The sequence below is a fragment of the Chanos chanos genome, chromosome 6 (assembly GCF_902362185.1).
Source record: "Chanos chanos chromosome 6, fChaCha1.1, whole genome shotgun sequence".
NCBI classification, from domain to species: Eukaryota; Metazoa; Chordata; class Actinopteri; order Gonorynchiformes; family Chanidae; genus Chanos; species Chanos chanos.
The window spans coordinates 45,618,679-45,632,057 of NC_044500.1; the positions used below are offsets into that span (position 1 = coordinate 45,618,679).

At 43.2% G+C, this 13,379-nt stretch overlaps 1 protein-coding gene across 1 annotated transcript in view; it reads left to right on the forward strand.

Annotated features, from left to right (window-relative positions):
- tex264b (testis expressed 264, ER-phagy receptor b) overlaps positions 1 to 13,379 on the forward strand; it is a 49,320-nt gene that overhangs the window by 7,532 nt on the left and 28,409 nt on the right. Inside the window, exon 2 of the mRNA XM_030777202.1 lies at positions 3,633 to 3,854. Coding sequence (XP_030633062.1) covers positions 3,633 to 3,854 — 222 coding nt within the window. The remainder of the gene's footprint in view (positions 1 to 3,632; positions 3,855 to 13,379) is intronic.

The following is a 13,379-nucleotide window of genomic DNA, read 5'->3' on the forward strand; positions in this document are numbered from 1 at the left end:
GGACCTCACCCCGTTGTTCTCCCACACACACACACAAAAAAAACCCAAACTGAACGGGACACAAACAGAAAGCCACAATTCCCCACCTGACTCACTGATGCATCAGCCTTTTTTGTGGTTTTGTTGATGTATAATTATTATTATTATTATTATTATTATTATTATTATTATTATCTTCCATTTGGTCCATTTACATTCCCAGAGCAGCCCCTGTTGAGAGGCACAGCATCCCGTCCTCCTGATCCTGAGACTGTGTCATACTGTATCCCTATAAAAACCCAGACTCTTTATTACACTGTGTCATACTGTATCCCTATAAAAACCCAGACTCTTTATTACACTGTGTCATACTGTATCTCTATAGACACTCAGACTCTTTATTACACTGTGTCATACTGTATCTCTATAGACACTCAGACTCTTTATTACACTGTGTCATACTGTATCCCTATAAAAACCCAGACTCTTTATTACACTGTGTCATACTGTATCTCTATAGACACTCAGACTCTTTATTACACTGTGTCATACTGTATCCCTATAAAAACCCAGACTCTTTATTACACTGTGCTGTTCAATGCACCACCCAGCAGCCCTAATGCTTAGTGCCTTCTGCCATGAATCTACAGCAGAGTGAGAGAGAGTGTTGTACTCTCTGCTCTCTACTACAGTGGCTAATGTGCTGCTTAAAGTTTTTATGCATTTACATCAGTGGAACACAGTCATTTGCTAGTTATTATATCACAGTGGTGAGCTTATACAGATACAGTTACAATCAGTATGCAACTATGGCAGCGTAATGTGATTGTGATGTTCTGTGGACATATCAATGCATAGTAAGAAGTATATGAGTAAGCAGATACGATGGTGTATAGGAGTGATAGTGATTAATCTGCTGGATGATGAGGTCTGGTCCACCTACAGTGAAGTCAGCTTGGGCCCGTCTCCCAGACAACGCTTACAGGGTTCTGTGGCCATGCTGGAGGTTAGGCCTGAGTGCACTTGTCAAAAGGTGGCTGTACGGTTGCCGCGGGAGACCCAGCTGCCGTTCCCACGGTAGTGTTTGTGATGCGACGGGCTTAGTGACAGGCCAGTTTGTTAGTGAGCTCTCCAGTGTCCTGTACCCGCTGAGAGACTACACAGAAACTCAGTGTCTCCCTGCTGGGCACGAGAGGGAGAGAGAGCGAGAGAGAGGTGCTGGCAGAAGCAGGGTGGTTGGGAGGGGGTGGGGTGGGGGGGGGGGGGGGGGGTGTGGAGGGGTGGAGGGGAGGGCCGGTGATATAAGTCAGTTTCAGTGAGTGGGTGAGGCATGCGATTTGAGATACATAGACAAAGAAAGCAAAGAGCTTTATCAGTTTACAATTACAATTTGCAATTTAGCATTTAGCAGACGCTTTTAGCCAAAGTGACTTACAATCAGCGACTTTATCAGACACACTGTTGCTCTTTCTTACCCCTCTTGGTGTCCAAAAATGTCCCAGCATCCTTGTAGATCCTTCTAAGCTGTCCAGCAGCATTTGCACGTATTTGTTTCAAAAATGCAAGACCACCTGATTTCACTCATTACTCTCTCCCCGGGAACACAGGCAGGTCGCTCATTGGTGAAATGAAATAGCATAGCTTACTGCATTGTTGGATTAAAACCTGTACACAGTTCAGCCCTTCAAGACTGGAGTTTGACTCTAGCCAATTATTATTATTATTATTATTATTATTATTATTTGAGACTTGCTATTTTCCTGCTGGTAATTCCTCCACGAAACCCTAGGTGGTAAAATCCATAAAAGCCTCTCTATAATAACGTGAAGGTACTAACTTCATAAACCGATTGTGTTTGTTCTCAGCATTTAGAGGTGCGGATTTCACTAATCCACTCGGCAGGAGGGAGGAAGATTCAAATGTCGAGAAGCTGAGAACACCCTGGATGTCTAAGAATAGGGCTGAATTTTCCATCCAGGCACAGAAGACAGAGAAAGTCTGTTTCATTTCTGAGCCTGTGTGAAGGGTGTTTAGCTGGACGCAGGCATGGGAATACCGTATTCCTGATTCCTGTCGGAGCTTAGGGAGAACCTGACCTTAGACACGCTGGGCTTAATGAGTTTGTATTTGCGCTCTAATGGACGACCCGCTGGAGAGAAGACCTGACCTCAGCGCACCATCCAGCACCTCGTTTGTCAGGGGTCTGCAGTTCTGGTGACCTCGTGCAGTTCCCTCAGGCTTAAAGATAGCCACACCCTGAGTGGGTTCTCTATCAGATTCCGTATGTGAGAGTTTCCTGCTGCTAGGACGTTGGGTTGGAAATTCCTTATGAAGAAGAGGGTTGAGCTAGTTTCCATAGCCTTGAAACTAACCAACATGCCAATTAAAGACGAAACTCGCAGCTCTTCAAAGCCCTGTGTTTTTTTTTTTTTTTTTTTTTCTTTCACGTTGCCACCTGCACTGTGTTTCTTTATCATACCTTTGTTAATTTTTTTTCTCTCTTTTCCTTTCTTTAGTGGAGATGGGTCTCCTCATTAAGCTGCTCTGTCTCTCGCTCTCTCTCTCTCTCTCTCTCTCACTCTCTCTCTTTTACTCTCACTCTCTTTTTTCTGGCGTTCGCTCTCTGTCTTTGACATTCATTAGATCTAGACGACTGGGCGTCTCTAGGCTGTTCCTACTGTTTGTTTGCATGCCTCGTCTGAGCCGTGAGAGAGAAGAACTTTAGGGAGGACCATTTTTTTATTTCAGTTTTGTCTGAATGGCCGAGTTTTTTGTTTTTCCTTCACCTTGTACTTTGTGAAGTGTCGTAAGACCGTGTTCTTACACCGTTAATTGCTACAGGAACCCTGAGGGTTTTCAGTTGATAAGAATTTAGCGAATGGCGGGGGGTAGACAGTGCTGTGTGTTTCTCTTGTGTTTCTCAGTGACGGTTGCTTCTCTGCCTAGATAATTAGATTATGAGACAAAGATAGAGCTGTGAAGAACAGCTCTGTGTCTGAAGATAATGTAAAACTTCTCATTTATGTACGTGCGCATATTAAAAAAAATGTTAAGAAAGGTAATTAAAGATAGCAAGGCCTCTGAGACATATCCTAAAGGCTACATGCTAAACAAACTTGGATTGCATTTATCAACAAGAACCTCACTAGACTTTAACTCATTCATCTGTGTATAATCAGAGGGATAGACTGAATATTCTGAATATTCATGCTGTGTGTGTGTGTGTGTGGTGTGTCTGTGTGTGTATATGTATGTATGTGTGTGTGTTTGTATGTATGAACATATGCGTGTGTGTGTGTGTGTGTGTATGTATGTGTGTGTGTGTGTGTGTGTGTGTGTGTATTTATGTGTGTGTGTTTGTATGTATGAACATATGCGTGTGTGTGTGTGTGTGTATGTGTGTGTGTGGTGTGTCTGTGTGTGTATATGTATGTATGTGTGTGTGTTTGTATGTATGAACATATGCGTGTGTGTGTGTGTGTATGTATGTGTGTGTGTGTGTGTGTGTGTGTGTGTATTTATGTTTGTGTGTATGTATGTGTGTGTGTGTGTGTGTGTGTGTGTGTGTATTTATGTTTGTGTGTATGTATGTATGTGTGTGTGTGTGTGTGTGTGTGTGTGTGTGTGTATTTATGTTTGTGTGTGTGTGTTAGGTGCCAGCGCAGAAGTGCCGTTACGCTGTGGGCAGCATTCTGAGTGAGGGGCCAGAGAAACCCTGCGAGGAACAGCAGCGTCTCTTCGAGAAGTTCGGTTTCAGGATCTTCTCGTTCCCTGAAGTCACCCACGTGGTCGCCACAGCTTTCCCTCACAGAACCCCACTGTCCATCTTCCTGGGCGTCCAGAGAGTTTACCCACAACTCAGCTGCTACATTAAGGTAAAAGCCACTCCCCTCCCCCCCCCCTCCCCCGAACAACCATCACGCTGCATTGTCTCAAAGCTTCTCTTTCTTAGAATCTACCACCCCCTCCTTTTTTGTTTTAAAACAATGGACCACACAGAACATCACCAAGGTTACCATATTACCCTTGTTGACCACAAAAAGCACAGGCAGTATTGATGTACCACCAACAAAGCTAATGGCCGGGTGAAACAGCAAGAGAGGGACTCTGTGAGGCCCAACAGGAAACACGAGGCCAAACAATAACCTACAAAAAACTCCCCAGCAGCATCTTATCTGTGTATTGCTAAAAATGTACATGAAAGTGAGCATGGGGTACGGTCTAAACACAATTTAGCGCAAGCATGCTGTTTGCCACTAGGGGGCATAACATCAGTCACAGATTAGGGAAACTCCTCCCCAACAAACATCTAGCAAAAGTGTCGTTCCATCACACCCAGAGTATATGTCTACCAGTTTTCCTTAGTTGGGGGTTGTAATACAAAAAGAAAGAGGCAAGCATATACACATGGCTTTTTTAGCTACGTGTGGCGTAGCATTGATTTCCATTGTTGTACTGGATTGTGAAACAGGTAAGAAAGGCTTTGAATCGACACGTCACACTAATCTAACTCCGCGCAGTGCTAGAATTCTGCAGGGAATAAAATACAGATGAAACCTAATCTGATTCAGCAGTAATAGCCATAGTGATTAAAGCTATTCAGAGTGACTGAAAGCCTGCGTTTGCCTGTTTTTGTTTTTGTTTTGTTTTGTTTGCAGATGTGAGTGTCCTGAGGGAGTGCTTCCGAGCTGTAATCTACTTTAACGCTAGTGTGTGTTTCTCAGGAGAGGAGCAGACTCTGTAATTAAACATGAGCAGGCTGGGGAGGCTGCATACAGTACCACACAGAAAGGCTAATTATAGGCCTAGAGAGAGAGAGAGAGAGAGAGAGGGAGAGAAGGAGAGAGAGAGACAAACAGAAGACAGACAGACAGACGGACGGACGGAGAGAGGGAGACAGAGAGAGAGAGAGAGACAAGCAGACAGACAGACAGACAGAGAGAGAGAGTGAGAGAGACTGAGAATAGTACATGCTAATACACTCCAATAAGACTTTCTCCAACTTTCATTAAAGATTCTGTCAGAAGGCTTTGTCATAGGGATTTTATGAATTTTTCTCATATACTTTATGGTAATGCATCTTAAAGTTTTTGTGTAATCACATCAATGTAGCATAGTCAGTTATTACAGAGAGAGAGTTTAATTTTAACACCCTTTTTATCGTGGCAGATATTTACATTGAATAATCTAACCAATAATGTGTGTTCTGTATATCATCACAATTCATGAAAGAAAAAACAGAAACCAAAATAATGAAAAGAAAAAAAACAAAAAACAAAAAACAAAAATAAGGCTTCATACATGGGAGTTGTGAGACACACAGTCACACAGAAGTTAGGATCATCTTGGCTTCTTCCCGTGTATAAAAGATTAGCTCTCCATCAGCCACGGAACACACAGTATGACTCTAATGGCACTCAAGCTCTGATTTAGCCAAGTCATCTGCTGACCTGTAGGGTTGGGTACCAAAACCCAGTCAGTTTTTGTGCCTCATTTCAGTGCCACTGAAATGCCTGAGCTGTCGATTGAAATGTTTGCCCTCCGGTGCTCCGAAACGGACGTTACAGGGGACAGAAGCGTCACTGCCCATCACCTGCCGTCGCTATTTAACAGGACACTCGCTCTGATGGCAGCAGAGGCCTGCCGTTAGCTCGTAGCTACCTTAAACACCGTTCAAAATGCCTAAAGCTAAATGGTCTAAAGTATGCCTGTATTTCACTCGAAAGGATTCCAACACGGGGATGCGCAACAAATGTTTAAAAATGATTGCGTGTAAAAGGGGGGAACACGTCAAATTTATGGAGGATCTGTCAACGCACAGGATACACTTGAAAGCAGAGGGATGCGCCGTGTTCGACAATTTGCGTGACCCCATGCCAAGCGCATCAGCTCGCGGTGTGGGCGTCCCTGCCAATTAGTCAGCAGAGGTGTCGTGTTTTGCCGGAGAAAGCAAATATGATAATGTTTCTGCAAAAGAACTGCTGAAGTTTGAAGTTGGAGTTTGTAGAGCACAAAGAATTCCAACACAAAATTTATTTTGCTGTTATTATTACTGTAACTGTGTAGTTGTAATGTGAATTTGTTAAGTGTTTTGGATTTATTTATCTTTATATATTTAAGGTGTTAAGTTAATATATTTTTCAATTTTAAGTTCAGATTTGCCTTAGGGAAAAAAGAAAACATTCTTTAATGTCTTCGACCTTCGTTTGTGCTTTTTTTTAAAGCATCGGTTCAGGCACCGTTTAGGCACCGGCACCATTTTAAAAGTATTGTTTCAGCACCGGTATCAGAAAAAAATAACAAACGACACTCAACCCTACTGATCAGTGGGATGTAGAATCATCTTTGGTAAAAACCTAAAGCCAGTCCGAACATACCGCTCCTGCCTTCGCCTTTTCAGCCCTGTTCCTTCTTGTCCAACATATCACAGACTTTCTTGCTCGCCCAAGAATAAAATTAATTGGTTGGCATTCGGATGTGACAACATTTAAATCCAGAAATAAAACCAGTGTTTGTGACGAGCTCTCCAAAAGAAAGCAAAAAAATGTTGTGCAGTGCTTTAAAAAGCAGAGAAAGTCTTCAACACTCTGTAAAACAATGGAACATGGTATCTCTTTTCTGGCAACACAAGTAATGGCTATTTATCATCAGGTTTAATCACACAGACTGACACATTTACCCCCATACCAACCCCCCCGCCCCCCCAATCCATCTACTACACTGTACCAGCCTTATTTGTTTGTTTGTTTCTTTTATTAACAGTGATTCTCACAGAGTTTTTCATACCAGTTTATTTTCCGGCCTTAGAGTAAATTTAACCCTTCAGGATGGGTGGCTTAAAATCTTCACAACACCTCTCTACACAGTTTTCCTCCAACCACCGTTCACAAAATCCAAATTCTAGCACTGGCCCAGTCAACATGCCATCAGTGGTCATTTGGGAAAATGGTCCATCTTGTTGAGAGAGGGAGAGACAGATAGAGAGAGAGAGCGAGAGAGAGAGAGAGGAATAAAAAGAAAGACATAGGAACAGAGAAGAGGACTCTGAGACAGAATGAAATAAAATCATACAGGAAAAAGGAGAAGAAACAGGACAAAGTGTTGTATTGTGTGAAGATTCAGAGGAAGGAGAAAAGTTGGAAACAAGAGGGAGCGTGAGAAAGAAAAAGGAAAAAAAAAAAGATAAACTTTTCACTCTTTGATTTTGTTGCTTGAGTTCATTAGTTCTGGGCACCCCTGTAGGGTGAGCTGTGTGTGGGGTGAACTGAAAGGGAGTTTCATGTGTGCTCCTCTCCTCTCCTCTCCTCTCCTCTCCTCTCCTCTCTACTCTACTCTACTCTCCTCTCCTCTCCTCTCTTCTCCTCTCCTCTCCTCCCCTCTCTTCACTCCTCTCCTCTCCTCTCCTCTCCTCTCCTCTCCTCTCCTCTCCTCTCCTCTCCTTTCCCCTTCTCTCCTCTCCTCTGCTCTCTCCTCTCCTCTCCTCTCCTCTCCTCCCCTCTCTTCTTCACTCCTCTCCTCTTCTCTCCTCTCCTCCCCTCTCTTCTTCACTCCTCTCCTCTCCTCTCCTCTAGTGGTGTGCAGTTCATGATCGAGTCGTACTCTTTGAATGACTCTCTTTGGTGAGACGTTCTTTTGTTTGACCGATGGAAAACAGGGAGTTACGTGGCTTAAAGATGCACAGGCTGTTGCATGATGAAATGTAAATGTATTCATATATGCTTAACTGATGCGCTCAATTGGTTTATTTTACCTGATGAAATCCAGGCTGTGGCATGACAGAAAGTCGAACGTTGTATCCAGGTCTATTTAAATAACGAACCTGATTCATTTTCAATCACTGGATAGGCTTTAGTTCAAAATGGTAAAAAGTTCTTGCAAAACAATGAAATCAGAACAAAATCAGTTTATTACTTGAATAATCAAACAATGATACAAAATAAAATAGCTTGAATAAAATAATGGACATAAAATTGAGTACAGTATATAAATACGAATTTAGTATGAACTAAATGTAGAAACAAAAATAAGCACAGTAATATTTTAAATACATATTTATAACTTTAATAAGAATATGGTTAGGGTTAGGGTTAGGGTTCCACGAGTTTAAATATAAAGGGAACAGAAGAGATAAATAGCTTTATTGAAATGATGTAAAGTTTGAATAATAATAATATCAGTATTAGATTTGTACAGGGCCTTTTGCATTGAGGGTGAAGCTTCAGCGAGTGCCATAAGCTGAAGAAACAAGCGAGGAAATGAACTGCCCACACCTCTCCTCTCCTCGATCCTCTCCTCTTCTCTCCTCTCCTCTCCTCTCCTCTCCTCTCCTCTCCTCTCCTCTCCTCTCCTCTCCTCTCCTCTCCTCCTGAATGTGTGTTTTATTCCCCTGTGGACCTGCCATCTGCTCACCAGTTGTCAGTGTCCAGCCAAGCATCGGGCTGAAACATCAGACCTCTCTGTCTGCCCCCGATGCCCAAATTGTGATGAATTTTAAACAGTGGTAATTTCACACTCTGTGACTGTAGTGTAGTGTGTTAACAGAGAACTGGAATAGTTTGGAGTAACATGTTGATTTTTTTTTCTCTCCAAGCTTGCTGCTTTTTGGAAAACATCCTCTTACAATGATTTGTTTTTTTTTTTACTTATTTTCATCGTATTAACAGTTGCAACAGGTCCATTGGAAATACATGTTTATAGAATGGTTGTAGTCAGTTCTGAAGTTTTACTCTTCTATTTTTGTCCCGTGTAGTTCTGGCTCTCCTATTTTTTCCCTCTTATTTCCCGTTATTTTTTTTGGGGGGGGGGGGGTGTCAGATCAGGTCATCTGTTTTTCTGTTTGGTCCCATCTTTAATGAGTTGTCAGTGGCTTTCTCCTCTCTGATCCCCACCACTTTTGCGCACAGTGAAGTGACTGATGGCAACATCTAGAACTTTCCACGCATTTCTTCCCCGCACATCCAGACAAATCAGGTCTCTGCCCTTAAACGCTAAAATGTGTCACAGACGACACCTTCACTCACCAGGTTCGCTGACATTGTGTGTGTGTGTGTGTGTGTGTGTGTGTGTGAGTGAGTGAGTGAAAGAGAAAGAGAGAGATTTGTCTTTTAACATTGCATGAGAATGAAATGTGCATTTGGGGAGTGTCAGATGTCATCTGAATCTGACACATTCATGGCTCTCAGACGCCCCCCACCTCCAGCACCCCTCCTTATCTCCTCACACCCTCACCAGCGCCATCACCTCCACCTCCTCCGTCAGAGCAGTTTCACTGATTTTTACAACTGCTTGTCTGAATGTTTTGTCATGTATTATTTAAGACACTTCCCCTCTGATCTCAAAATGTTATTATTTGTTAAATTAAACATTGAAAATTCCCTCTGCTCATTGAAATGTTTTATGTTTAATTTATGTTCTGTGTTCGGCATATCTGAGGAGGTCTGAAGGCGTTTTTGGCCCCTTAGTGGGGGAGAAAATGTGGAAGTATTGACAGCCCTGGATGAGAGGAGATTCGAGGGTTGAATCAGGGTTGATCTGGGTTCTGTTAAAGGGTCGGTTTAAGGTGTGGATGAATGATTTGGTTGTCATGTTGATGATTTTTCTTGCTGAAAATCACACAGCGTTAGTTCTCCCAGACTTGGAGCACATGTTTATTTTTGAATGAAGCTTCTGGAACTGGATTTCTCCGGTGCGGATGCAAAAGGGAATTTCCCTCGTCTACGGATCGTTTCTGACGGAGATATGCCTGGTGTACTTTCTGTCTGCCCTTTCAGAACAATGCACTCATGCGTAAAGGGTTAACTTATAGCTGCAGTTGCGTTTTAATTAGTACCACAGATATCAAAAAATCTGACCGACGTGAAAAGCAGTCGATCCAGAGCCACAGTTTTATAGGGTAAAATGCAAACCTCAGTTGTCTGAGGCTGAAAAAAGCATAACGCCACGGGGTTTAACTTTCAGACCGAATTGCCTTTAGCGTGAACCGACGCGCCTTTTGTCCGCTGTTGTTAAGTGGCTGTTTTGCACAACACTTTGTTTATCGTTGCCAAGCAACGGTACCTGGACAGAATGTAAATGATCCAGTTCCCCTAAATTTGGGACATTTAATCTCATATCATACTTAAGCATCAGTTTACCTGATAGTCAGCCAAATCGACCTGCCAATCCGTTTTAGAACTGCAGTCATAATTTAAGGCTCTTTCCTTTGTTCACGGTGTCCGTTCTCCCTGTTTTGAAAAACATTCAAAATAATGTAACTACGGTCTTTCATCTACAGGGGTTTCTGTCAAAATTCTGTTTTTCTGGTGTGTTTTTTTTTTTCTGCTATGCCCTGTTGTACGCCCAAAAGGGTGTTCTGTTTGATTGCAGGGGTTTATTAAGTGGCTCCATTATTCACGCTCTCATGGCTCCAGCCACCTCCCTCGGAGAAGGCTGGTGTCTGTCATGGCGTCTCATGTCGTTCAGTTAATTCCTATAATCATTGGACATGCTGAAGCGGTATTTTGCTAAAGGTTAGGAACATTTGAGTCACTGTGCTTCGATTTCTTATTTGAGTAAGTTTGAGTCTTAGGAAACTTAAACAGTGCCGTTGTGTACAGAATGTGCACTGAGAGATTGTGCATGAGATAACAGGATTTATCACAGGAGATATTGGACACTTTCTTCTGCTCAGTTAGCTTGGATTTCAGGTTTTCATTCTGTTATGGTTCAGGTTTGAACTCTTTCTTTCTTTCTCTCTCTCTCTCTTCCTCTCCCTCTCCCTCTCTCTCTCTCTCTTCCTCTCCCTCTCCCTCTCTCTCTCTCTCTCTCTCCCTCTCTCTCTCTCTCTCACTCACTCATTCACTCAGTCACACACACACACACACACACACGCTCTGTCTTTTATCTCAGTAACCTGGATTTCATATCATGACTCTGTAGGGAGTTGTCAACAATGATTAGACGCGATTTGTGTCAGTTCCCTCCAGTTCACAGGGTTTGACATTAAACTGATGAAGAAGCACAAATGTGGTTTTCAGACTCAATAACGGTGGCTTAACACAGGTTTACACGAACGTTAAAAATCGCCGCGGCTTGAAGCGTTTTCGTTTTCTATATGATAACCGATGAGCATCAAACACCGCTCAACCATTTTCGGTATATCAAAACTCTCTGGTATTTTTTTTTTCCCCCAGCAGAATCTGTCTGTTTTCCAGAGCAAAAATCTGCTTTTATTTATTTATTTATTTATTTTGTCTTCCTTTTTGACTGAAGGCAAATAGTTCTAGTCATACATGATTCATGAGTGCTGCATTGCCTTGGTTTGTGTGTGCAACAGGGTGTAAAGCTTTGCATACATCCTGAATGAGTAATCTGATGTCAGGTGACGAAGCCAGACCACAGGTTTGGCGTCCCCTCTTCTCCTCTCTCGCTCTCCGTGGACACAGATTGCACGGCTGGGTGGGAATTTAATTCGGACAGGGACGGCTGGGGAATCCCCATGGCAACGAATTATGGGATGCCGTGCAGGCTTTACCTCCGCCGAAGATGGAAGTGTTGGGTTTTGATGAAGTTTATTCTTCGTTGGAGGTGTAATAAGGAACCCTGAACACACCCTTTGGCTATCACAATGGTTACTGTGTAGAATTAAGAGTGTAGATTCTGCTGATACTTGCAAGTGAAACTGTGTGTGTATGTGTGAGTGTGTGTGTGTGTGTGTGTGTGTGTGTACATTTTATGCTCTGTTCACATTAATTTTCCTGTTTAAGTTTTGTGGCAGGTTTGCAGTTTGCAGTCCTCTCTCTCCCTCTCTCTCTCTCTCTCTCTCTGTCTCTCTCTCTCTCTCGCTCTCTTTTTCTCTCTCAAACACCTCAGACTTAAGACCTTAAACACTGCAGAACAGCAGCTCTTTGATCTGTGTTTGCCTGGAGAGAGAAGAAAGAAAGATTTCAAAACAAACAACAACAGTTAAAAATAAATAAATAAATAACAGGGTGGACAGAGCCTGAACCCATGTGATGAAAGAAAAATAATGACCTCCATCTAACCCCATTCCACATTTTGAGACATATTGTTCAACACCGAAACGATTCTCTGAGCCATATTACGATGTATCTATGCCCTCCCCTGCCGCCTCTCAAATTTCATGCAGGCCTGTCCCTTATCTCTGTCCCAGGGGGTCTCTTGCATTGTCTAAGACCTCTCTGACCTGTGACCCCACATTGGTCTTCTTCAAAGTCAGAAAAAAACCCAAAACGAATGAATCAGAAAGACAGGCACATGGAGCAACACAGGGCGAACTGACATTTTTTTAGGGTTCGTCTTCGTCATTGTGGATGTTTCTGGAAAACAGAGTAAATGGCAGAGACCAGAAAAGCGAACCGAGACGCGTGAAGCTTCCTTCCCTGCCGCCCCGTACGGCGGTCGCGGCCCGTCTGTTGTTTTCGTCTGCTGCCTCTCATCGCCCGTATCGATCAGCAGTCCTCTGAGACCCTGTGTTCCTGAGCTAAGCATTAGCTTCGTTCAGCCGCGGTCATTTCCCTAACCTCAGCAAAACACCAGCCTCAGCATCTCCTCCCACCGGAGAAGCGCAGACGAACGAACGAACAAACAAACAAACAAACAAAAAGAAATTAGTTGCAGTTTTTTCGGCCCTGTTGTGGAGAGAAGTTTTCATCCAGAGGAGGCGTTGGTTTGTCGACGGTTCATCGTGGGATCCCGCAGAATCTCACGGTGCTGTTCCGAGCCGATGATGCAAGAAGTCCAAAATCTTAACTTAGATGATGTGAAATATTGTTGTCACACACGTGCGCTTAACGGCCTAGCAAACTTTCCTAGACAGAGCTGCAAGTGCGTCGTGTCATTTAAGTCCTCGTTGACATTCTCGTGCAGTCTAAATGACAATTCCGCAGTACCAAAGGCTCCTTTTCTCACGCTAGATTATCCAGTCTGGCAGTTTTATCGGAGAAAGAAAAAAACAAGTCATAAGTCCAGGATCAAAGTGAGCCTCAGGAGTTTGGACAGCGCCAAAAAAAAAAAAAAAGGAAAAAAAAAAGGAAAAACAGCCATCCAGTCAAAATGTCACTCTGGCATTTTAGCACAATTGCTAAAATGAGATTATGCTGATTGCCGGGCAAGATCACGAAACGAGCCGTCATGCGGTTAGCCTATCAGAAATCTTTTGCCGCTGATAGGGTTTTTAACGCCGCACGTCTCCACTCAAATCAGCATTCAGACGTTCTCCTTTCGTAAATGATCTTTATAAGGGCTTACTGACTCTGTATAAAGCAAGTTTCTGACGGAAGGGGCTGTTTGTTCCCACTGAGGTTGCATTGACAGAGCCTGTACAGTTAGCGCAGCGTCTACCTGAGGTTTCCAGTTGAGGCAAGCGAGAGTGTGTGTGTTTGTGTGTGCGTGTGTGTGCG